General features: G+C 53.8%; 1 protein-coding gene across 1 annotated transcript in view; it reads right to left on the bottom strand.

Moving 5' to 3' along the window:
• Positions 1–2450: 2450 nt before the first annotated feature.
• LOC142908843 (mutS protein homolog 4-like) overlaps positions 2451–24251 on the bottom strand; it is a 103678-nt gene continuing 81877 nt past the window's right edge. The window contains exons 2-15 of the mRNA XM_076059484.1: positions 21667–21847; positions 20515–20582; positions 19717–19791; positions 17728–17792; positions 13504–13676; positions 12571–12704; positions 10303–10406; positions 9047–9171; positions 8292–8492; positions 7049–7167; positions 6568–6696; positions 6204–6435; positions 4225–4313; positions 2451–4127 (exon numbers count right to left, since the gene is read on the bottom strand). Coding sequence (XP_075915599.1) covers positions 3936–4127; positions 4225–4313; positions 6204–6435; positions 6568–6696; positions 7049–7167; positions 8292–8492; positions 9047–9171; positions 10303–10406; positions 12571–12704; positions 13504–13676; positions 17728–17792; positions 19717–19791; positions 20515–20582; positions 21667–21700 — 1740 coding nt within the window. The 5' untranslated portion in view covers positions 21701–21847 and the 3' untranslated portion in view covers positions 2451–3935. The remainder of the gene's footprint in view (positions 4128–4224; positions 4314–6203; positions 6436–6567; positions 6697–7048; positions 7168–8291; positions 8493–9046; positions 9172–10302; positions 10407–12570; positions 12705–13503; positions 13677–17727; positions 17793–19716; positions 19792–20514; positions 20583–21666; positions 21848–24251) is intronic.

The following is a 24251-nucleotide window of genomic DNA, read 5'->3' on the forward strand; positions in this document are numbered from 1 at the left end:
ACTCACTCAGCCAGTGACTCACTCAGACAGTCACTCACTCAGCCAGTCACTCACTCACTCAGCCAGTCACTCACTCACTCAGCCAGTCACTCACTCTACCAGTCACTCACTCACTCAGCCAGTCACTCACTCACTCAGCCAGTCACTCACTCAGCCAGTCACTCACTCACTCAGCCAGTGACTCACTCAGCCAGTCACTCACTCAGCCAGTCACCCACTCAGCCAGTGACTCACTCAGCCAGTGACTCACTCAGACAGTCACTCACTCAGCCAGTCACTCACTCACTCAGCCAGTCACTCACTCAGCCAGTCACTCACTCACTCAGCCAGTCACTCACTCTACCAGTCACTCACTCACTCAGCCAGTCACTCACTCACTCAGCCAGTCACTCACTCAGCCAGTCACTCACTCACTCAGCCAGTCACTCACTCACTCAGCCAGTCACTCACTCAGCCAGTCACTCACTCACTCAGCCAGTGACTCACTCAGCCAGTCACTCACTCAGCCAGTCACTCACTCAGCCAGTCACCCACTCAGCCAGTGACTCACTCAGCCAGTGACTCACTCAGACAGTCACTCACTCACTCAGCCAGTCACTCACTCAGCCAGTCACTCACTCACTCAGCCAGTCACTCACTCTACCAGTCACTCACTCACTCAGCCAGTCACTCACTCACTCAGCCAGTCACTCACTCACTCAGCCAGTCACTCACTCAGCCAGTCACTCACTCAGCCAGTCACCCACTCAGCCAGTGACTCAGCCAGTGACTCACTCAGACAGTCACTCACTCAGCCAGTCACTCACTCACTCAGCCAGTCACTCACTCACTCAGCCAGTCACTCACTCTACCAGTCACTCACTCACTCAGCCAGTCACTCACTCACTCAGCCAGTCACTCACTCAGCCAGTCACTCACTCACTCAGCCAGTGACTCACTCAGCCAGTCACTCACTCAGCCAGTCACTCACTCAGCCAGTGACTCACTCAGCCAGTGACTCACTCAGACAGTCACTCACTCAGCCAGTCACTCACTCACTCAGCCAGTCACTCACTCAGCCAGTCACTCACTCACTCAGCCAGTCACTCACTCTACCAGTCACTCACTCACTCAGCCAGTCACTCACTCACTCAGCCAGTCACTCACTCAGCCAGTCACTCACTCACTCAGCCAGTCACTCACTCACTCAGCCAGTCACTCACTCACTCAGCCAGTCACTCACTCAGCCAGTCACTCACTCACTCAGCCAGTGACTCACTCAGCCAGTCACTCACTCAGCCAGTCACTCACTCAGCCAGTCACCCACTCAGCCAGTGACTCACTCAGCCAGTGACTCACTCAGACAGTCACTCACTCACTCAGCCAGTCACTCACTCAGCCAGTCACTCACTCACTCAGCCAGTCACTCACTCTACCAGTCACTCACTCACTCAGCCAGTCACTCACTCACTCAGCCAGTCACTCACTCTACCAGTCACTCACTCACTCAGCCAGTCACTCACTCACTCAGCCAGTCACTCACTCAGCCAGTCACTCACTCACTCAGCCAGTGACTCACTCAGCCAGTCACTCACTCAGCCAGTCACTCACTCAGCCAGTCACCCACTCAGCCAGTGACTCACTCAGCCAGTGACTCACTCAGACAGTCACTCACTCAGCCAGTCACTCACTCACTCAGCCAGTCACTCACTCAGCCAGTCACTCACTCACTCAGCCAGTCACTCACTCTACCAGTCACTCACTCACTCAGCCAGTCACTCACTCACTCAGCCAGTCACTCACTCAGCCAGTCACTCACTCACTCAGCCAGTCACTCACTCACTCAGCCAGTCACTCACTCACTCAGCCAGTCACTCACTCAGCCAGTCACTCACTCACTCAGCCAGTGACTCACTCAGCCAGTCACTCACTCAGCCAGTCACTCACTCAGCCAGTCACCCACTCAGCCAGTGACTCACTCAGCCAGTGACTCACTCAGACAGTCACTCACTCACTCAGCCAGTCACTCACTCAGCCAGTCACTCACTCACTCAGCCAGTCACTCACTCTACCAGTCACTCACTCACTCAGCCAGTCACTCACTCACTCAGCCAGTCACTCACTCAGCCAGTCACTCACTCAGCCAGTCACTCACTCACTCAGCCAGTCACTCACTCACTCAGCCAGTCACTCAATCACTCAGCCAGTCACTCACTCTGCCAGTCACTCACTCAGCCAGCCACTCACTCAGCCAGTCACTCACTCAGCCAGTCACTCACTCTGCCAGTCACTCACTCACTCACTCAGCCAGTGACTCACTCAGCCAGTGACTCACTCACTCAGCCAGTCACTCACTCACTCAGCCAGTCACTCACTCAGCCAGTCACTCACTCACTCAGCCAGTCACTCACTCAGGAGCTCAGCTGCTCACTCAGTCGCTTGCTCACTAAATTACTCAATCACTGAGCCAGTTTGACAGTAAACTTTTTGTTTATATATCCAACAACACAGCACGAAATAACATCATCGTCTGGCTAATCGGGACCTCCGTCAGCCTACCCCACACCACACAATGGTACCCACACGCTTACCCCTCCACCGTGGTGGTGGTGGTGGTGGTGGAATTGGTGGTGGTAGCATTGGTGGTGTTGGATCGTGGTGGTGGTGGTGGTGTTCAGTTGGTGGCGGTGGTGGTGGTAGCATTCTTGGTGGTGGTGGTGGCGGTGGTGATGGCAGCATTGATGGTGTGGCGTTGTTGGTGGTGTTGCTGGTGCATCATGGTGGTGGTGGCGTTGTTGGTGGTGTTGGTGGTGGATCGTGGTGGTGGTGTTCAGTTGGTGGCGGCGGTAGTGGTGGTGTTTGTGGTGGATCGTGGTGGTGGTGGTGTTTAGCTGGTGGCAGTGGTGGTAGCATTCTTGGTGGTGGTGGCGTTGTTGGTGGTGTTGTTGGTGGTGGTGGTGGCATTGGTGGTGGTGTTGCTGGTGGTGGTGGCATTGGTGGTGGTGTTGCTGGTGCATCATGGCGGTGGTGTTCAGTGGGTGTTAGCGGTGGTGGTGGTGGTGGTGGTGTCGTTCAGTGTGTGTTAGTGGTGTTGGTGGTGGTGTTCAGTTGGTGGTGGTGGTGTTGGTGGTGGTGTCGTTCAGTGGGTGGGTGTTAGCGGTGGTGGTGGTGCTGTCGTTCAGTGGGTGTTAGCGGTGGTGGTGTTGGTGGTGGTGTCGTTCAGTGGGTGTTAGCGGTGGTGGTGTCGTTCAGTGGGTGTTAGCGGTGTTGGTGTTGGTGGTGGTGTTGTTCAGTGGGTGTTAGCGGTGGTGGTGTTGGTGCTGGTGTCGTTTAGTGGGTGTTAGCGGTGTTGGTGTCGTTCAGTGGGTGTTAGCGGTGTTGGTGTTGGTGGTGGTGTCGTTCAGTGGGTGTTAGTGGTGGTGGTGTTGGTGGTGGTGTCGTTCAGTGGGTGTTAGCGGTGGTGTTGGTAGTGGTGTCGTTCAGTGGGTGTTAGCGGTGGTGGTGTTGGTGGTGGTGTCGTTCAGTGGGTGTTAGCGGTGGTGGTGTTGGTGGTGGTGTCGTTCAGTGGGTGTTAGCGGTGGTGGTGGTGTTGGTGGTGTTGTCGTTCAGTGGGTGTTAGCGGTGGTGGTGTTGGTGTCGTTCAGTGGGTGTTAGCGGTGGTGGTGGTGGTGTCGTTCAGTGGGTGTTAGCGGTGGTGGTGGTGGTGTCGTTCAGTGGGTGTTAGCGGTGGTGGTGTTGGTGGTGGTGTCGTTCAGTGGGTGTTAGCGGTGGTGGTGTTGGTGGTGGTGTCGTTCAGTGGGTGTTAGCGGTGGTGGTGGTGAAGTTGGTGGTGTTGTTCAGTGGGTGTTAGCGGTGGTGGTGGTGTTGGTGGTGTTGTTCAGTGTGTGTTAGCGGTGGTGGTGGTGGTGGTGTCGTTCAGTGGGTGTTAGCGGTGGTGGTGTTCGTGGTGGTGTTGTTCAGTGGGTGTTAGCGGTGGCGTCAGCGATGTGCTCCAGCTCGTCGAGGTACCGCTGTCTCAGCGACCCCAGGTACGAGGCCAGGCCGGCTCCGTCCAGCCGCGAGTGTCGCGCCGCCTGGCCCAGCCTCGTCGCGAGGCGGTGGACGGCCGCTCGGTGCAGCACGGGCGCGGAGTCGGCCTGACGCTCCATCTGGGGGGGGTCGCGGAGGGGTCACGGGCGGCGGGGGGTCACGGGCGGGTCTCGAGGGGGTCGCGGCGGGGGTGTCAGCGGGGGTCAGCGTCGTTACCCAGCTCTTGCCGCCGATCCGCGCCAGCAGCCCCGTGGCGTCGCGCAGCAGGGAGGGCGGCAGCGATGACAGCGTGGCCATTTCCAGACCTGGACGCGGGGCACGCGGGGGGGGAGGGGGAGGGGGAGGAGGAGGGGGAGAGGGAGGAGGAGGGGGGGGGGAAGGCGACGGCTTCTTCTTCACGATGTTTGAGGCGCCGGCGGCCTCGGCAGGGCCATCCCCGCTCTGTGCCGCGATGCGTTTTTCCGGGCCGAGGGGTTTCCCCCCTCCCACTACCGGGACCTCGTGGAAATGCTCGGCAAATCTGAAAACCTGTTCCCTGGGGATCGGAGATCGGGTCACCGTTCTTTCCCCCAATGATGGTAATCGGTTGTGGCGCCGCAGGTTACTTTCTTGATGGGAGTTAAATAGAGATTTGTGATCGCGGGCCACTGATGCAGACTCCATCTCCTCGGCAACCCGCGACCGCCACCCATCCTTGCGGCGCCTCGCGGCTCTCCGAACCTCCGAGCGAGGGCTGCGGTAAGCCTCCTCATTCTCCGACGTGGGATTCTGTAGCCGATGACAGTGGGCCTGTCGCCATCCTGAACACCTCCTCTTGTCAGCCAGGGTCTCTGGGGAGGTCTGGACCGCGTACCCAAAGCAGCCATTTCAGCTGCATGAGTCACAGTCCTAAACCTCGCCCATTTACCCTCGACATCAGGAGGAGTGGGGGACGATGCCAATCCCAGCCGGCAGAGCATGCCACTAAGGGTTTGAATGGGGTCCTGGATGTACACCCACCACCGGAGTGAAAGAATTGCAGGTGCATCTTACAGATTACAAGTCGATGGTCAGTGGGCAGATCAGCTCCACGGTAGGTCCTGGTGTCAAGGACATGGGCTCGCATCCGCTGGTCCGTCACTATGTAGTCCAGCAGATGTTCTTGCTTGGACCCGGCATGCATCCATGATGTTGTGTGGATGCGGCGATGCCGGAACAGCGTGTTGGTATTTACAAGCCCATGGGCTGCACAAAAATGTAGCAGCCTCCTGCCGTTGTTATTGAGCTGGTCTGGCCCATGCCTTCCAATCACTCCAGACCAGGTGCATCATGACCAACTCGGGCATTCACCCAACAAGATGACTATCCCGAGGGGCCACTTTAGCTCGCACCTGTGACAGGAGGTCATAGAAGGCATCTGACTCATCGGCCTTGCCTGGATCCCTCCACGGATGTTCGTCTTCGGTGGGGGCATAAGTAACCACGACCACCACTCCTCACCTCCGGTTGTTGGGAAGGCGAGCCCAAAGTAGCCTGGAGCTTACAGCTTCCCAAACCTCACCGCCACGCTCCCACGCCCCCTTCATTCTTTTGTTTAGAAGAAGAGCCACTCCCTGTTGTTTGGCAGTCTCCTGCCGTGAGAAGAGGACTGTTCACCCCTCATGGTGGTAGGAGCCAGAGCCGGTCCACCGGACCTCCTGAATACCACAGAGATCCAGGCGGTACCGGTCCAGCTCCCGACAGAGGAGTGGCAGCCTCTCCTCCGCAGTGAGCGTTCGAACATTCCACGTGGCCACCCGTAGTGGTTTTTCGTTGTTTCTGGAGGAGCCCCGAGGGTAGATATTCAGTCTTCTGGCTCCGCCAAATGGGGTTTGGTCAGGAGACGTCATAGACGCCTGTCCCCCCGGGGCCTCCGGCACAAGCTTATTAGTTACATATTTCAGTTTAACTCGTGGTTTCGTGGTAATTAATTGAAGGTGGAAGGGTTACCAGCCCCTCGCACCTGTCCAGAGCCCCCGTTTAGCCCCTGTGGTGGATGCATTTGCCATGAGGGGAGGAGCCAATCAAAATTGGATCTCGCCCCAAAGCACTGTCCACGACAGAGTTGCCCATCCGGCACCGCGAGGAGGTAGGGGGTTGTTTTTCCGGACCACACACACACACACGTACACACACACGTACACACACACACACGTACACACACACACGCGTAGTACCGTAGTGCGTGTCCGGCGTGTGCCCCTGCACCAGCTTGTACGTGCACGTCACACGTGGCACCGTCCGCGAGTCGTCGGCACCAGCGGCTTTACCGTCACGACGGCCGGCCCAGGGCAGCTGCTGCTGCTGCTGATTGCGCGACTCCACCAGGAAGTGGCTGTTGGAGACGTTGGGGTAGAGGGTGGAGAGGTGGCTCAGCTCCAGGTGGTGGGTGGCGAAGATGGTGAACGTCTGGGGGAGGGGGGGGAGACACACAGGGGTGGTGAGGGTGGTGAGGGTGGTGAGTGGTGAGTGGTGAGTGTGAGTGGTGAGTGTGGTGAGTGTGAGTGGTGAGTGTTTGTGGTGAGTGTGAGTGGTCACCACCTTGCGCTGCAGGAGACACTCACAGACCGAGTGACAGATCCCCAGGGCCTCGTGGACCCCGGTGCCCCTCCCGAGCTCGTCGATGATCACCAGAGAGCGGTCGGTGGCTGTGCGAACTATGTAGTTCACCTGGGGTCATGGGGGTCACCGGGGGTCACCCACCCACTCACCCACCTACACACCCACCCACTCACCAACTCACTCACTCACTCACCCACCCACTCACACACCCAATCACCAACCCAATCACCCACCTACCCAACCACTCACCCACCCACTCACCCACCCACTCACACATCCACTCACCCACCCACTCACACACCCACTCACCAACCCACTCACCCACCTACCCAACCACTCACCCACCCACTCACCAACCCACTCACACACTCACCCACCCACTCACACACTCACCCACCAACCCACTCACCAATCCACTCACCCACCCACCCACTCACCCACCCTCTCACTCCCCACCCACCTCTCTCATCTCGATGGTGAAGGTGGAGGAGAGTGGCTGGATGTCGTCGTCCACACCGATGCGAGTGAAGATCTGATCAGCGATCCTCACGCAGGCAAAGTCGGCTGGTACGAAACAACCTGAAGCAGTGGTAGCACCCAAACACTCACTCACTTACTTACTCACCTACTCACTCACTCACTCAAACACTCACTCACTTACTTACTCACCTACTCACTCACTCAAACACTCACTCACTTTCTTACTCACCTACTCACTCACTCAAACACTCACTCACTTACTTACTCACCTACTCACTCACTCACTCAAACACTCACTCACTTACTTACTCACCTACTCACTCACTCACTCAAACACTCACTCACTTACTTACTCACCTACTCACTCACTCAAACACTCACTCATTTACTTACTCACCTACTCACTCACTCACCCAAACACTCACTCACTTACTTACTCACCTACTCACTCACTCAAACACTCACCTACTCACTTACTCACCTACTCAATCACCCACTCACTCACTTACTCACCCACTCACTCACCTACTCACTCAATCACCCACTCACTCACTCACCTACTCACTCACCTACTCACTCACTCACCTACTCACTCACTCAAACACTCACCTACTCACTCACTCACCTACTCACTCACTCACTCACCCACTCACTCACTCACCCACTCACTCACCCACTCAATCACTCACCCACTTACTCACCCACTCAATCACTCACCCACTCACTCACCCACCCACTCAATCACTCACCCACTCACTCACCCACCCACCCACTCAATCACTCACTCACCCACTCACTCAAACAGTCACTCACCCACCCACTCACTCACTCACTCACTGACTCACCCACTCAATCACTCACCCACTCACTCACCAACTCACTGACTCACTCACCCAATCACTCACCCACTCACCCACTCACTCACTCACCAACTCACTCATTCACCAACTCACCCACCCACTCACCAACCAACTCACTCACCAACTCACCCACCCATTCACCAACTCACTCACCCACCGACTCACTCACTCACCAACTCACCCACCCACTCACCAACTCACTCACTCACCCACCCACTCACTCACTCACCAACTCACCCACCCACTCACCAACTCACTCACTCACCCACTCACTCACTCACCAACTCACTCACCCACTCACCAACTCACTCACTCACTCACCCACCCACTCACTCACCAACTCACCCCCCCCCACCCACTCACCGATCTGTGCCATCACCTGGCAGAGTGCCACCTGTCTCAGCAGCGTGGACTTGCCGCTGTTGTTGGGCCCCGTGACAACGAGGAAGTTTGAGGCGTCCGACAGGAAGACGTCGTTAGGCACCAGCGGCCAGCCCAGCACCCGCTCCAGGATGGGGTGGCGAGCCCCCTTGAGGGCCAGCGTGCCAGAGAATTCCGGACGGACTGCAGCTCACCACAGACAGCGGGGGGGAGGTCACGGGGGGGAGGTCACGGAGGGGGAGGTCACGGGGGGGGAGGAGGTCACGGGGGGGGGAGGTCACAGGAGGGAGGTCACGGGAGCGGAGGTCACGGGGGGTGAAGGTCACGGCGGCGGAGGTCACGGGGGGAGGTCACGGGGGTGACGATCACGGGGGGAGGTCACGGGGGGTGAAGGCCACTCACTCACCCACCCACCCACTCACCCACTCACTCACTCACTCCCTCACTCACCCACTCACGCACTCAATCACCCACCCACTCACCCACTCACTCACCCACTCACTCACCCACCCACCGACTCACTCACCCACTCACCCACTCACTCCCTCACTCACTCACCCACCCACTCACTCACCCACTCACTCACCCACTCACTCATCCACCCACCCACCGACTCACTCACCCACTCACTCACCCACTCACTCCCTCACTCACTCACCCACCCACTCAGCCACCCACTCACCCACCCACCCACCCACTCACTCACCCACCCACTCACCCACCCACCCACCGCGTACCGGACTTGGTGAGCGTGGTGCGGTGAGCGAATGCCAGCAGCATGTCCACCATGGACACTGCGTCAGCAAGCTTGTAGAGACACACAATGTCCTCCCGGATCTCCGCAAACAGCTTGGACAACACCCTGGGCACGGAGACAGAGCGAGGGTCACCCTCCCCTCCCCAAAGGGTGTTGTGTAAAGAGTAGTGTACAGTAGTGTATAGTGTAGTGCATAGTGTAGTGTACAGTAGAGTATAGTGTAGTGTATAGTGTAGTGCATAGTGTAGTGTAGTAGTGTATAGTAATGTATAGTGTAGTGTACAGTAGTGTATAGTGTAGTGTATAGTGTAGTGCATAGTGTAGTGTATAGTGTACAGTAGTGTATAGTGTAGTGTATAGTATATAGTGTACAGTAGTGTATAGTGTAGTGTATAGTGTAGTGCATTGTGTAGTGTATAGTGTACAGTAGTGCATAGTGTAGTGTATAGTGTAGTGTATAGTAGTGTATAATGTAGTGTATAGTGTAGTAGTGTATAGTGTAGTGTATAATGTAGTGTATAGTAGTGTATAGTGTAGTGTATAGTAGTGTATAGTGTAGTGCATAGTGTAATGTACAGTGTACAGTAGTGTATAGTGTAGTGTATAGTAGTATAGTGTAGTGTATAGTGTAGTGTATAGTAGTGTATAGTGTAGTGTATAGTAGTGTATAGTGTAGTGTATAGTAGTGCATAGTGTAGTGTATAGTGTAGTGTATAGTAGTGTATAGTGTAGTGTATAGTGTAGTGTATAGTGTAGTGTATAGTAGTGTATAGTGTAGTGTATAGTGTAGTGTATAGTGTAGTGTATAGTAGTGTAGTGTATAGTGTAGTGTATAGTAATGTATAGTGTAGGGTATAGTGTAGTGTATAGTAGTGTATAGTGTAGGGTATAGTATAGTGTATATTGTAGTGTATAGTAGTGTATAGTGTAGTGTATAGTGTAGTGTATAGTGTAGTGTATATTGTAGTGTATAGTGTAGTGTATAGTGTAGTGTATAGTGTAGTGTATATTGTGGTGTATAGTGTAGTGTATAGTGTAGTGTATAGTGTAGTGTATAGTAGTGTATAGTGTAGTGTATAGTGTAGTGTATAGTGTAGTGTATAGTGTAGTGTATAGTAGTGCAGGGCATAGCCAGGGGGTTCCTCTGCAACCCCCACAGGTAGACGGGGCAGTGAGTGGAGGAACAGATGGAGATTAGTCCACCACACTCTGCCTGGGGTAGGGGTGTTCTCTCACACGTTGGACATGAGGTAAATCTCCTCCACGGCCTCCTGGCTGCGGCAGTTCAGCCTCATGAGGTCCATGGTGGTGTAGCTGAGAAGGTTCCCACGTTTGCTCACCTGGTGAGTGAGGGGTGGTGAGTGGTGAGTGAGGGGTGGTGAGTGGTGAGTGAGGGGTGTGGTGAGTGGTGAGTGAGGGGTGGTGAGGGGTGGTGAGTGGTGAGTGAGGGGTGTGGTGAGTGGTGAGTGAGGGGTGGTGAGTGAGGGGTGGTGAGTGGTGAGTGAGGGGTGGTGAGTGGTGAGTGAGGGGTGGTGAGTGAGTGGTGAGTGAGGGGTGAGTGAGGGGTGAGTGAGTGGTGAGTGAGGGGTGGTGAGTGGTGAGTGAGTGGTGGTGAGTGGTGAGTGAGGGGTGGTGAGTGGTGAGTGAGGGTGGTGAGTGGTGAGTGAGGGGTGTGGTGAGTGGTGAGTGAGGGGTGGTGAGTGGTGAGTGAGGGGTGAGTGAGGGGTGAGTGAGTGGTGAGTGAGGGTGGTGAGTGGTGAGTGAGAGTGGTGAGTGGTGAGTGAGTGGTGGTGAGTGGTGAGTGGTGAGTGAGTGGTGGGGAGTGGTGAGTGAGGGTGGTGAGTGGTGAGTGAGGGTGGTGAGTGGTGAGTGAGAGTGGTGAGTGATGGGGTGAGTGGTGGTGAGTGGTGAGTGAGGGGTGGTGAGTGGTGAGTGAGGGGTGAGTGAGGGGTGGTGAGTGGTGAGTGAGTGGTGGTGAGTGAGTGGTGGTGAGTGGTGAGTGAGGGGTGGTGAGTGGTGAGTGAGTGGTGGTGAGTGAGTGGTGGTGAGTGGTGAGTGAGGGGTGGTGAGTGAGGGGTGGTGAGTGGTGAGTGAGGGGTGGTGAGTGGTGGTGAGTGAGGGGTGGTGAGTGGTGAGTGAGGGGTGGTGAGTGGTGAGTGAGGGTGGTGAGTGGTGAGTGAGGGGTGGTGAGGGGTGAGTGAGGGGTGTGGTGAGTGGTGCGCTGAGTGGTGAGTGAGGGGTGGTGAGTGAGGGGTGTGGTGAGTGGTGGGGTGAGGGGTGAGACTCACACATAGACACATAGACTCACACATAGACACATAGACTCACACATAGACTCACACATAGACACATAGACTCACACATAGACTCATAGACTCACACGTAGACACACACATAGACACATAGACTCACACATAGACACATAGAATCACACATAGACACAGACTCACACGTAGACACATAGACTCACACATAGTTCACACATAGACACATAGACTCACACAAAGACACATAGACTCACAGATAGACACAGACTCACACATAGTCTCACACCTAGACACATAAACTCACACATAGGCTCTGGGTCTATGAGTGGTGAGTCTGTGAGTGGTGAGTCTATGAGTGGTGAGTCTGTGAGTGGTGAGTCTGAGTCTCTGTGTGATGAGTCTATGCGTCTCTGCGTGGTGAGTCTATGGGTCTCTGTGTGGTGAGTCTATGGGTCTCTGTGTGGTGAGTCTGCGGGTCTCTATGTGATGAGTCTATGGGTCTCTGTGTGGTGAGTCTATGGGTCTCTGTGTGATGAGTCTATGGGTCTCTATGTGATGAGTCTATGGGTCTCTGTGTGAGTCTATGAGTCTCTGTGTGGTGAGTCTGTGGGTCTCTGTGTGGTGAGTCTGTGGGTCTCTGTGCGATGAGTCTATGGGTCTCTGTGTGATGAGTCTATGAGTCTGTGTGGTGAGTCTGTGAGTCTCTGTGTGATGAGTCTGTGAGTCTCTGTGCGATGAGTCTATGAGTCTGTGTGGTGAGTCTATGGGTCTCTGTGTGGTGAGTCTGTGGGTCTCTGTGCGATGAGTCTATGGGTCTCTGTGCGATGAGTCTATGAGTCTCTATGTGATGAGTCTATGAGTCTCTGTGTGGTGAGTCTGTGGGTCTCTGTGCGATGAGTCTATGGGTCTCTGTGCGATGAGTCTATGAGTCTGTGTGGTGAGTCTGTGAGTCTCTGTGTGATAAGTCTGTGAGTCTCTGTGCGATGAGTCTATGAGTCTGTATGGTGAGTCTATGGGTCTCTGTGTGGTGAGTCTGTGGGTCTCTGTGCGATGAGTCTATGGGTCTCTGTGCGATGAGTCTATGAGTCTCTATGTGATGAGTCTATGAGTCTCTGTGTGGTGAGTCTGTGGGTCTCTGTGCGATGAGTCTATGGGTCTCTGTGCGATGAGTCTATGAGTCTGTGTGGTGAGTCTGTGAGTCTCTGTGTGATGAGTCTGTGAGTCTCTGTGCGTTGACCTTGATGAAGACCTCTGGCAGACGCTGTTCGGGCTGCAGGGAGTGAGCGGACGTCTGGATGTAAAAGCCACGCAGGGCGCTGTAGCTCATGGACATGGGCAGGTTGTGAATCTCGGAGAGCTGTTTGATGATCTCTGGGAGAGAGAGAAAATGGGCAGGTTGTGAATCACGGAGAGCTGTTTGATGATCTCTGGGAGAGAGAGAATGGGCAGGTTGTGAATCTCGGAGAGCTGTTTGATGATCTCTGGGAGAGAGAGAATGGGCAGGTTGTGAATCACGGAGAGCTGTTTGATGATCTCTGGGAGAGAGAGAATGGGCAGGTTCTGAATCTCAGAGAGCTGTGTAATGGTCTCTGGGAGGGAGAGAATGGGCAGGTTGTGAATCACGGAGAGCTGTTTGATGATCTCTGAGAGAGAGAGAATGGGCAGGTTGTGAATCTCGGAGAGCTGTTTGATGATCTCTGGGAGAGAGAGAATGGGCAGGTTGTGAATCTCGGAGAGCTGTTTGATGATCTCTGGGAGAGGGAGAATGGGCAGGTTGTGAATCACGGAGAGCTGTTTGATGATCTCTGGGAGAGAGAGAATGGGCAGGTTCTGAATCTCGGAGAGCTGTGTGATGGTCTCTGGGAGAGAGAATGGGCAGGTTGTGAATCACGGAGAGCTGTTTGATGATCTCTGAGAGAGAGAATGGGCAGGGGAGAGAGGGGGAAGAGTGGGGGAGAAAGGAGGAGAGGGGGGGGGGAGATGATGGTGGAACCCACGACCTCCTGCGTACCAGGCGAGGTACTTGACATCTCGCAGCCACCGTGATGATGACGATGATGAGAGAGACACGCAAACTCCAAACGTACAGCAGCAGGCGGTAGAGAGAGAGAGGAAGAGAGAGATACAAAGACGGCCGGGGAGGGCTACGGGTGGGTGAGCCGTGCCGTGCCTTCGATGCCTCCGACAGCCTCGGAGAGGATGCGCCGAGCGAGGTCCAGGAAGCCGTTGAGGCCGGGGCGCACGACGTGGCAGCGCCGTGTCCTGGCCGAGAGGAGGTTGCCCTTGCGGAAGGGCAAATCGTCGGTCAGCACCGTGCGCAGCTTGCCCAGGATCGCAGGGAACCTGGCACGGGGACAGCGGGGGAGGAGACGCGGTGGGGGTTGTGGTGTCGCCGCCGCCATCGACGCCGCCACCGTCGCCGACAACAACAACGACGACGACAACCGCCGTTCGCCACTAAGTGGCGATGACGTCACCACGACGCTTGTGCCAGGCCATGTGCACTTCAAGGCCACGTGAAGTGTTGAACGCACGCTGGCACGAAGGTCACGGGGCAGACCCAGGTGCCAGGGGGGGACTGACTGAGATGAGTGGCTGATGCACCACCTGTGCCCCCTACTGTGCCAACCCGCTGTGCTTTAGCCACCCGGCGCTCCGCTCGTTGTTGTGAGCGTCGCTCCTCCGCCCTCCGTTGTTGTTGGAGGGCGACTACCTCCAACTGCCCAGTAGCATCCTTCACGAGCCTCCTCCACTGAGTCCGATCTCGACACCGCTGGTACCAGTCATCGGCAAGTCCACTCAGCTCCACGTCCTCCTGTACCACGTCACTCCATCTTCTCTAGCCCCCTCGATCCGGCTGAACAAAAGCTGTTTCGGCATGTGATGGCTGGGCATGCGGGCTACATGGCCCAGCCAACGCAGTGTTGCCTGCCGGAGGAGCTCACCGATGGGACCTTGCCCAGATCTTTCAAGGATTTGTGAGCTCCTCACACAATCCAGCCAGGTTAAACCCAGGATGGATCGTAGACAGGCCAGCCTAAATGTTTCTAACCAGCAAAGATGTTCCCTTAGGGGGGTCCACGTTTCACAGGCATAGAGAAGGGAGGGAATGACTGTGGCCGAGAAGACCTGAAGCTTAGTGCGGAGCGACAGACCAGGTAGCTTCCACACAGCATTACGCAACCGATGAAAAGATAATGCCGCTTGACCGATTCCGAGTGCTGTTAAACCGGAGCCGGTCATGAGCACACTGCCCAGGTATGGGAAACTCTCCACTCTCCCCACAACTATCCCATCACCAATTGGAAGTTGTGGGGGTGGAGTGTCCGATGGCACAAAATACCCAGGCAAGTGCTTAGTTTCAGTGGGTAAGGCTCCACCTCTTAGTGGCAAGCTCCAGGTTCAGCAGCAGTGCCTCCAACTCCTCCTTTGAGTGAGCAGCAATTCCCAGATCATCGGCATACATTACATGGTTGAACAATCGGGAGCCATCCCTTGACCGCACCCGGGCATCGATCAGCCTCCCATTCTATCTGTACCAGATGGGAATTCCTCCGGTACAGCTACTGAAGACTTCACGAACTACGTGGTCAAAATAGATGTTTAATAATGTGGGAGCCAGAGGACATCCCTGCCGCACCCCAAGGTGTACAGGGAATGGCTCCGACTCCCGGCCACGTAGATTTGCCTGGGCCCGCTCACTATCATGAAGGTCCTTAATGATCATGAGCAGAGGGTCAGGGACTTCGAAAGCACGAAGAACAACCCAGAGCTCAGGCCTACTGATGGTGTCATAGGCCTTGGTCAGGTCAATAAAGCAGAGATGTAGGTCTTGTTGGAATTCCCTATACCTATACTGTAGCAGACGGACAGAAAATATGACATGTGCAGGAACGCCTTTTCCTGAAACCGCATTGGGGTTCCGCATGCCTCTTCTAAGCGTGCCTTGCACGGCGATGTTGAATAATCCTTGCCAGGACCTTTCCCGGCACACTGAGGAGTGAGATACCCCTGTAGTTGTTACAGTCTGTGCGGTCCCCCTTCTTAAAGAGGGGGACCACCACGGCATTCTTCCAATCCTGCGGAACCCATCCAGTGGTCCAGACTTGTTATGATGTCATGTAGGACAGTTTGTGCACAAACGCCACCCTTCCTCAGCATTTTGCATGGGAGATCGTCTCTACCCGGTGCCTTTCCTGGTCTCAGACTCTGGATTGCCTTCAGTACTTCCTCAACAGATGGCACCTCAGCCAGCCACTCACAGGGGGTGACTTCTTCCAATATTTGAGGCACCGCAGCCTCAGTAGTGTCATCCCCACTTTGGCCCACGATGTTTTCCAGGTTGAGGGATTTTTCCTCCCCCAGGACCTCACAGAAATGCTCAGCAAATATGCAAACCTGTTCCTCGGGGTCGGAGATTTGGTCACTGTTCTTTCCCCTAATGATGGTAATAGGTGTGGCGCTGCAGGTTATATTTTTTTATGGAGTTAAAGAGCGATTTGTGATCGCGGGCCATTGAGGCAGACTCCATCTCCTCAGCAACCCGCGACCACCACCCATCCTTGCAGCACCTCACGGCTCTCCATACCTCCGAGCAAAGGTTACGGTAAGCCTCCTCATTCTCCGACGCGGGATGCTGTAGGCTATGAGAGTGGGCCTGTCGCTTTTTCTCAGCCAGCCTGAGCACCTCCACTGTCAGCCAAGGTCTCTGGGGAGGTCTGGACCGTGTACCCAAAGCAGCCATTGCAGCTGCATGAGCCACAGTCCTAAATCTCGCCCATTGTCCCTCGACATTAGGAGGAGTGGGGGACGATGCCAACCCCAGCCACACTGAGACCAGGCCACTATGGGTTTAAATGGGGTCCTGGGTGTACACCCACCACCGGAGTGGAAGAATGGCAGGCGCATCTTACAGATGACTAGTCGATGGTCAGTGGGCAGATCAGTACCACGGTAGGTCCTGGTGTCAAGGACATGGGCCCGCATTCGCTGTTCCGTCACTATGACATCCAGTAGATGGCCTTGCTTAGACCCGGCATGCATCCATGATGTTGTGTGGATGCGCCGATGCCGGAACAGCGTGTTGGTAATTACAAGCCCATGGGCTGCACACAAATCTAGCAACCTCCTGCCGTTGTTATTGAGCTGATCTGGTCATGCCTTCCAATCACTCCAGACCAGGTGTCAGCATCATGACCAACTCGGGCATTGAAGTCACCCAACAAGATGACTCTATCCCGAGGGTCCACTTTAGCTAGCACCTGTGACAGGAGGTTATAGGAGGCATCTGACTTATGCCTGCATCCTTCCACGGATGTTCATCTTCGGTGGGGGCATAACTAACCATGACCACCACTCCTCACCTCTGGTTGATGGGAAGGCGAGCCCAAAAAGTAGCCTGGGGCTTACAGCTTCCCACACCTCACCACCACGCTCCCACGCCCCCTTCATTCTTTTGTTTAGAAGAAGAGCCACTCCCTGTTGTTTGGTAGTCTCCTCCCCTGAGTAGAAGACTGTCCACCCCTCACGGTGGCAGGAGCCAGAGCCGGTCCACCGGACCTCCTGATTACCACAGAGATCCAGGCGGTACCGGTCCAGCTCCCGACAGAGAAGTGGCAACCTCTCCTCCGCAGTGAGCATTCGAACATTCTACGAGGCCATCCGTAGTGGCTTTTCGTTGTTAAAGGAGGAGCCCCGAGGGGAAGGATTCAGTCTCCTGGCTCCGCCAAATGGGGTTTGGCCAGGAGACGTCATAAATGCCTATCCCCCCGGGGCCTCCGGCACAAGCTTATTAATTACATTTTTCATTCATGGTTTGGTGATAATTAATTTAACGTAGATGGGTTACCAGCCCCTCGCACCCATGCAGAGCCCCCAATTGGCTGCGGTGGTGGCTACAAACGTCATTAAGGGAAAAGCCAAAAATCTAAATAGGCCCTCCCCCCATGGCACTGCCCACCACAGCGTTGCCATCCGGTACCAACGAGGAGGTAGGGGGTTGTTTTTGCCACCGTCACAACCCTCACCATCACCACCATCACCCTCACCACCGTCACCACCATCACCACCATCACCACCACCACCCACACCACCACCCCCACTACCACCACCACCACCACCACTACCACCGTCACCACCATCACCCCCACCACCACCCACACCTCCACCCCCACCACCACCACCACCACCGTCACCACCCCCACCATCACCACCACCTCCTCCACCACCCCCACCCACACCACCACCACCACCACCTCCTCCACCACCATCACCCCCACCACCACCACCCCCACCACCACCCCCACCACCACCACCTCCTCCACCACCATCACCCCCACCACCGTCACCACAGTCACCACCTCCACCACCACCACCAGCCTGGTCTCCTCGTCACCTGCAGTCCAACAGGGAGCTCTGGTAGGCTGTCAGCAGTGGAGTCTTGCAGGGGCTGAGCGCTCGCTGGGAACACAGCAGGGGAGAGATAGGTGAGGGTGACACCTGCACCTGTCACTCACCACTCACCACCTCACCACTCAACTCACCTCACCCTTCACTCAACACTCACCCACCCCTCACCAACCCCTCACCTCACCACTCACCTCACCTGCCACTCACCCTACCTGTGGGTGTTGTGGAGGCACCCCCAGTGGCAGCTGTCTCTGTGTGTGAGTCTGCTGTTGCCTAGGGGCACCCCCAGTGGCAGCTGTCTCTGTGTGTGAGTCTGCTGTTGCCTAGGGGCACCCCCAGTGGCAGCTGTCTCTGTGTGTGAGTCTGCTGTGGTCTAGGGGCACCCCCAGGGGCAGCTGTCTCTGTGTGTGAGTCTGCTGTTGCCTAGGGGCACCCCCAGTGGCAGCTGTCTCTGTGTGTGAGTCTGCTGTTGCCTAGGGGCACCCCCAGTGGCAGCTGTCTCTGTGGGTGAGTCTGCTGTAGCCTAGGGGCACCCCCAGTGGCAGCTGTCTCTGTGTGTGAGTCTGCTGTTGCCTAGGGGCACCCCCAGTGGCAGCTGTCTCTGTGTGTGAGTCTGCTGTGGTCTAGGGGCACCCCCAGGGGCAGCTGTCTCTGTGTGTGAGTCTGCTGTTGCCTAGGGGCACCCCCAGTGGCAGCTGTCTCTGTGTGTGAGTCTGCTGTTGCCTAGGGACACCCCCAGTGGCAGCTGTCTCTGTGGGTGAGTCTGCTGTAGCCTAGGGGCACCCCCAGTGGCAGCTGTCTCTGTGTGTGAGTCTGCTGTAGCCTAGGGGTACCCCCAGTGGCAGCTGTCTCTGTGTGTGAGTCTGCTGTGGCCTAGGGGCACCCCCAGTGGCAGCTTAATGATAATGATAGTGATCAATAATAATTAGTGATGATAGTGATCAATAATAATTAGTGATGACAGTGATTAACAATAATTAGTGATGATAGTGATCAATAATAATTAGTGATGACAGTGATTAACAATAATTAGTGGTGATAGTGATCAATAATAATTAGTGATGACAGTGATGAACAATAATTAGTGGTGATAGTGATCAATAATAATTAGTGATGACAGTGATTAACAATAATTAGTGATGACAGTGATTAACAATAATTAGTGATGATAGTGATTAACAATAATTAGTGATGATAGTGATTAATAATAATTAGTGATGATAGTGATTAACGATGATTAGTGATGATGGTGATTAACAATAATTAGTGGTGATAGTGATCAATAATAATTAGTGATGACAGTGATTAACAATAATTAGTGATGATAGTGATTAACAATAATTAGTGATGACAGTGATTAACGATAATTAGTGATGATAGTGATTAACAATAATTAGTGATGATAGTGATTAACAATAATTAGTGATGACAGTGATTAACAATAATTAGTGATGATGGTGATTAACAATAATTAGTGATGATGGTGATTAACAATAATTAGTGATGATAGTGATCAATAATAATTAGTGATGACAGTGATTAACAATAATTAGTGATGATAGTGATCAATAATAATTAGTGATGACAGTGATTAACAATAATTAGTGATGACAGTGATCAATAATAATTAGTGATGACAGTGATTAACAATAATTAGTGATGATAGTGATTAACAATAAGTAGTGATGATAGTGATTAACAATAATTAGTGATGATAGTGATTAACAATAATTAGTGATGACAGTGATCAATAATAATTAGTGATGATAGTGATTAACAATAATTAGTGACGATAGTGATTAATGATAATTAGTGATGGTAGTGATTAACAATAATTAGTGATGACAGTGATTAATGATAATTAGTGATCATAGCGATGAACAATAATTAGTGATGACAGTGATTAATGATAATTAGTGATGGTAGTGATTAACAATAATTAGTGATGACAGTGATCTTGGGCAGGCGATGTAACCTGCAGTGGAGACACCAACTCCAGGATATGCTTGAGGTGGATGGCGTAGTTGATCTTAGACTCAGCAGTTCTCAACTGGAACAGGGTGGATGGATAGACAGATACATAGATAGATACATTTTGATTTAAAGCTTTCGTGACCGCAGGGATTCATATTCTTGGTTCTTTCGGTAAAGTCACCACGTAGAAAGGGAAACTATAAAATAATAAAAATATAAAACAATAAAATTATCACGAAGTTTCGACTGCAACACAAGTAATCATCATCAAGGTGTGAAAACCACAGCAAGAAAATTGTATTGTTTTATATTTATATTATTTCCCTTCTACGTGACTTTACCGAATATAGATAGATACATGTAGAGATAAATATAGACAAATAAATAGATCACTAAATAGCCTCTCTCTCTACATCACGGGTGGGGAACCTTTTTTCTACCAAGGGCCATTTGGATATTTACAACATCATTCGCGGGCCATACAAAATTGATCAACTTAAAAATTAGCCCGTTATATCCGGTCAAACGTTTAATTAACTCGCCCCTAATGCGATGGGCTGGAACTGCTTCTCTTTGGCGAAGCGTTTGGTGATGTTAGCCGGTATTGACGATGTTGTTGCTACTCGCAACTGCTCTTCCAGGTTTGCTCTACCTAGATTTATTGAATTTCGAGTCCTGCCTGCGGTTGCCTTGGCAGGGCCAGAGACCGGACGTTCCCCACCCCTGTTTAACGTGATGAAGGGGTACTGTGTGGTGCTGAGCGAGGTGATGCTGATGATGATTAAAGTGATCATCTCACCGTCTCTGTCTTAGGGATTTGAATCAGCATTGAGAGCAGGTGGTCTACATCCAGAAACTGACTGATAGCTGCACACACATACACACAGACATCACACATATACACACAGACACACACACACAGACATACACAACAACAACAACCGCCATTCGCCACTAAGTGGCGGTGACGTCACCACGACGCTTGTGCCAGGCCATGTGCACCTTGAGGCCACATGAAGTGTCGAACGCCCACCGGCAGGTGGTCACGGGGCAGACCCAGGTGCCACGGGTCGACTGACTAAGATGACTGAGATGACTGGCTGATGCACCACCTGTGCCCCCTACTGTGCCAACTTGCTGTGCTTTAGCCAGCCGGCGCTCCGCTCGTCGTTGTGAGCGTCGCTCCTCCGCCCTCCGTTGTTGTTGGAGGGCGACTGCCTCCAACTGCCCAGTAGCGTCCTTCACGAGCCTCCTCCACAGAGGCCGATCTTGACACCGCTGGTACCAGTCATCGGCAAGTCCACTCAGCTCCACGTCCTCCTGTACCACATCACTCCATCTCTTCTCTAGCCTGTGCCGCGCCCGTTTAGCCCCCTCAATCCGGCCGAACAAAATCTATTTGGGCATGTGGTGATTGGGCATGCGGGCTACATGGCCCAGCCAACGCAGTCTTGCCTGCCGGAGGAGCTCACCGATGGGACTTTGTCCAAATTTTTCGAGGATTTGTGAGCTCCTTACACAATCCAGCCTGGTTAAACCCAGGATTGATCGTAGGCAGGCCAGCCTAAATATTTCTAACCGGCGAAGATGTTCCATTAGGGGGGTACACGTTTCACAAGCGTAGAGAAGGGAGGGAAGACCCGAAGCTTCGTGCGGAGCGACAGACCAGGTAACTTCCACACAGCGTTACGCAACCGATTAAAAGATAATGCCGCTCGACTGATTCGGAGTGAGACCTCTGCTGTTAAACCGGAGCCGGTCATGAGCACATTGCCCAGGTATGGGAAACTCTCCACTCTCTCCACAACTGCCCCATCACCCACATACCCACTCACCCACCCACCCAACCACTCACTCACCCACTCACCCACCCACCCACTCACTCACCCACTCACCCACCCACATACCCACCCACCCACTCAGCCACCCACCCACCAACCCACCCACCCACCGGCCTGCACTCTATAGAAGTTGTCTTCCTGCATCAGCTCATCCACACAGTCGAGACGGCCTCTGAGCGTCTCTTCGTCCACCAGCGGCTCGTGGATGTTGGCTCTGAGCCGGCGCGCTCCTCCATGCGTCCTCGTGTAGTTGAGCACCCCGAATAGCGAGTGGGAGCTCCTGGGTGCACGCTCGCACGCACACACACACACACACGGGTGGAGGAGGGTCACACACACACCAACACACACCCACACACACTCACACCACACTCGCACCCACACATACATGCACACACACCAACACACACACACTACCACACTTGCACCCACACACACCCCCACACACACCAACACACACCAACACACACACCAACACACACACACCAACACAAACCACAAAACAACAACAACCACCATTCGCCACTAAGTGGCGGTGACATCACCACGACGCTTGTGCCAGGCTATGTGCACCCTGAGGCCACGTGAAGTGTCGAACGCCCGCTGGCAGGAGGTCACGGGGCAGACTCAGGTGCCACGGGTCGACTGACTGAGATGACTGGCTGATGCACCACCTGTGCCCCCTACTGTGGCAACCTGCTGTGCTTTAGCCACCCGGCGCTCCGCTCGTTGTTGTGAGCGTCGCTCCTCTGCCCTCCATTGTTGTTGGAGGGCGACTGCCTCCAACTGCCCAGTAGCGTCCTTCATGAGCCTCCTCCACAGAGGCCGATCTTGACACCGCTGGTACCAGTCATCGGCAAGTCCACTCAGCTCCACGTCCTCCTGTACCACATCACTCCATCTCTTCTCTAGCCCGTGCCGCACCCGCTTAGCCCCCTCAATCCGGCCGAACAAAAGCTGTTTCGGCATGCGGTGGCTGGGCATGCGGGTTACATGACCTATCCGAGGGGCCACTCTATCCCGAGGGGCCACTTTAGCCAGCACCTGTGACAGGAGGTCATAGAAGGCATCTGACTCATCGGCTTTGCCTGCATCCCTCCACGGATGTTCATCTTCGGTGGGGGCATAAGTAACCACGACCACCATTCCTCGCCTCCGGTTGATGGGAAGGCGAGCCCAAAGTAGCCTGGGGCTTACAGCTTCCCACACCTCACCGCCACGCTCCCACGCCCCCTTCATTCTTTTGTTCAAAAGAAGACCCACACCCTGTTGTTTGGCAGTCTGCTGCCCCGAGTAGAGGACTGTCCACCCCTCATGGTGGCAGGAGCCAGAGCCGGTCCACCGGACCTCCTGAATGCCGCATAGATCCAGGCGGTACCGGTCCAGCTCCCGACAGAGGAGTGGCAGCCTCTCCTCTGCAGTGAGCGTTCGAACATTCCACGTGGCCACCTGTAGTGGCTTTTCGTTGTTTCTGGAGTAGCCCCGAGGGTAGGTATTCAATCTCCTGGCTCCGCCAATTGGGGTTTGGCCAGGAGACGTCATAGACGCCTGGCCCCCCGGGGCCTCTGGCACAAGCTTATTAGTTACATATTTCAGTTTAATTCGTGGTTTCGTGGTAATTAATTGAAGGTGGAGGGGTTACCAGCCCCTCGCACCCGTCCAGAGCCCCCGTTTAGCCCCTGTGGTGGACACATATGCCATGAGGGGAGGAGCCAATCAAAATTGGATCTCCCCCCACAGCACTGTCCACGACAGAGTTGCCCGTCCGGCACCGCGAGGAGGTAGGGGGTTGTTTTGCCGGACACACACTGACACACACACTGACACACCATGATACACACACTGACTGGAGGAGGTGGAGCGTGGTCAACACATCTACGCCTGAAACATTTTAGAAAGAAGCGGAGAATACGGAACAACCCACCTGTTGTCCATTTCGATTTCCGTGTTGCCTCTAATCTTCAGTCTTGCTGTGTATCCACCGTCTGCTGGAGCTCACCTTCTATAGCGAAGATATCCATCATCTCCAGTTTGTGTGTCTTTAATAAATTGTCTCGGATATTTCTTGCTGCTCTCTATGTCCTTCATACATGCTGCTGCATTGACATTAAGGTTTCCGCATGGTCCATGAATCATATTTGCGGTCACTACTGCAAACAGATTTTGGGTCTTCCTCTGGATTTGGAAACTCGGCAGATATAACATCGATTTGGATTGGATGATTTTTTTCTTTCAGCCAGATTAAAATCTGAGCGTGGGGAAGTCATCTACATCATTAGACCACCTTTGGCGGTACCAAAATTAAGAACGGAAATGGTTTGAAACATCTTTCCAATGGTTACTAAGCCAGAATCTATCTTCTCGGTTGAAATTGTCTCTGTGCTTGTATATGTGAATGGCCTCATGAACAAATCTCTCATGGTAGCCGGTTGGTTTGCAAAGAACCTCCGTCTTGGAGAAGTCAATGTCATGTGAGCCCACTGAATTATAACAGTGATCTGCCACGGCAGAGGAGTTCGTTCTACCGTGTTTCAAGTCTGCTTTATGTTCGCGGATGCGGTCCGAGATATGTCGTTTGGTTTCTCCAATGTAGCTACTACCACAGAGGCACTTTAGTTTGTAAACGCCCAGGTACTGTATGTCTGGAACAGCATCTTTTACAGATGGAATCAGATCACGTATTTTATGTACTGTG

The sequence above is a fragment of the Petromyzon marinus genome, unplaced genomic scaffold (assembly GCF_048934315.1).
Source record: "Petromyzon marinus isolate PM22_M1 ecotype Great Lakes invasive population unplaced genomic scaffold, UKy_Petmar_22M1.pri1.0 PM_G_Scaffold_104, whole genome shotgun sequence".
In the NCBI taxonomy this organism is placed as follows: Eukaryota; Metazoa; Chordata; class Hyperoartia; order Petromyzontiformes; family Petromyzontidae; genus Petromyzon; species Petromyzon marinus.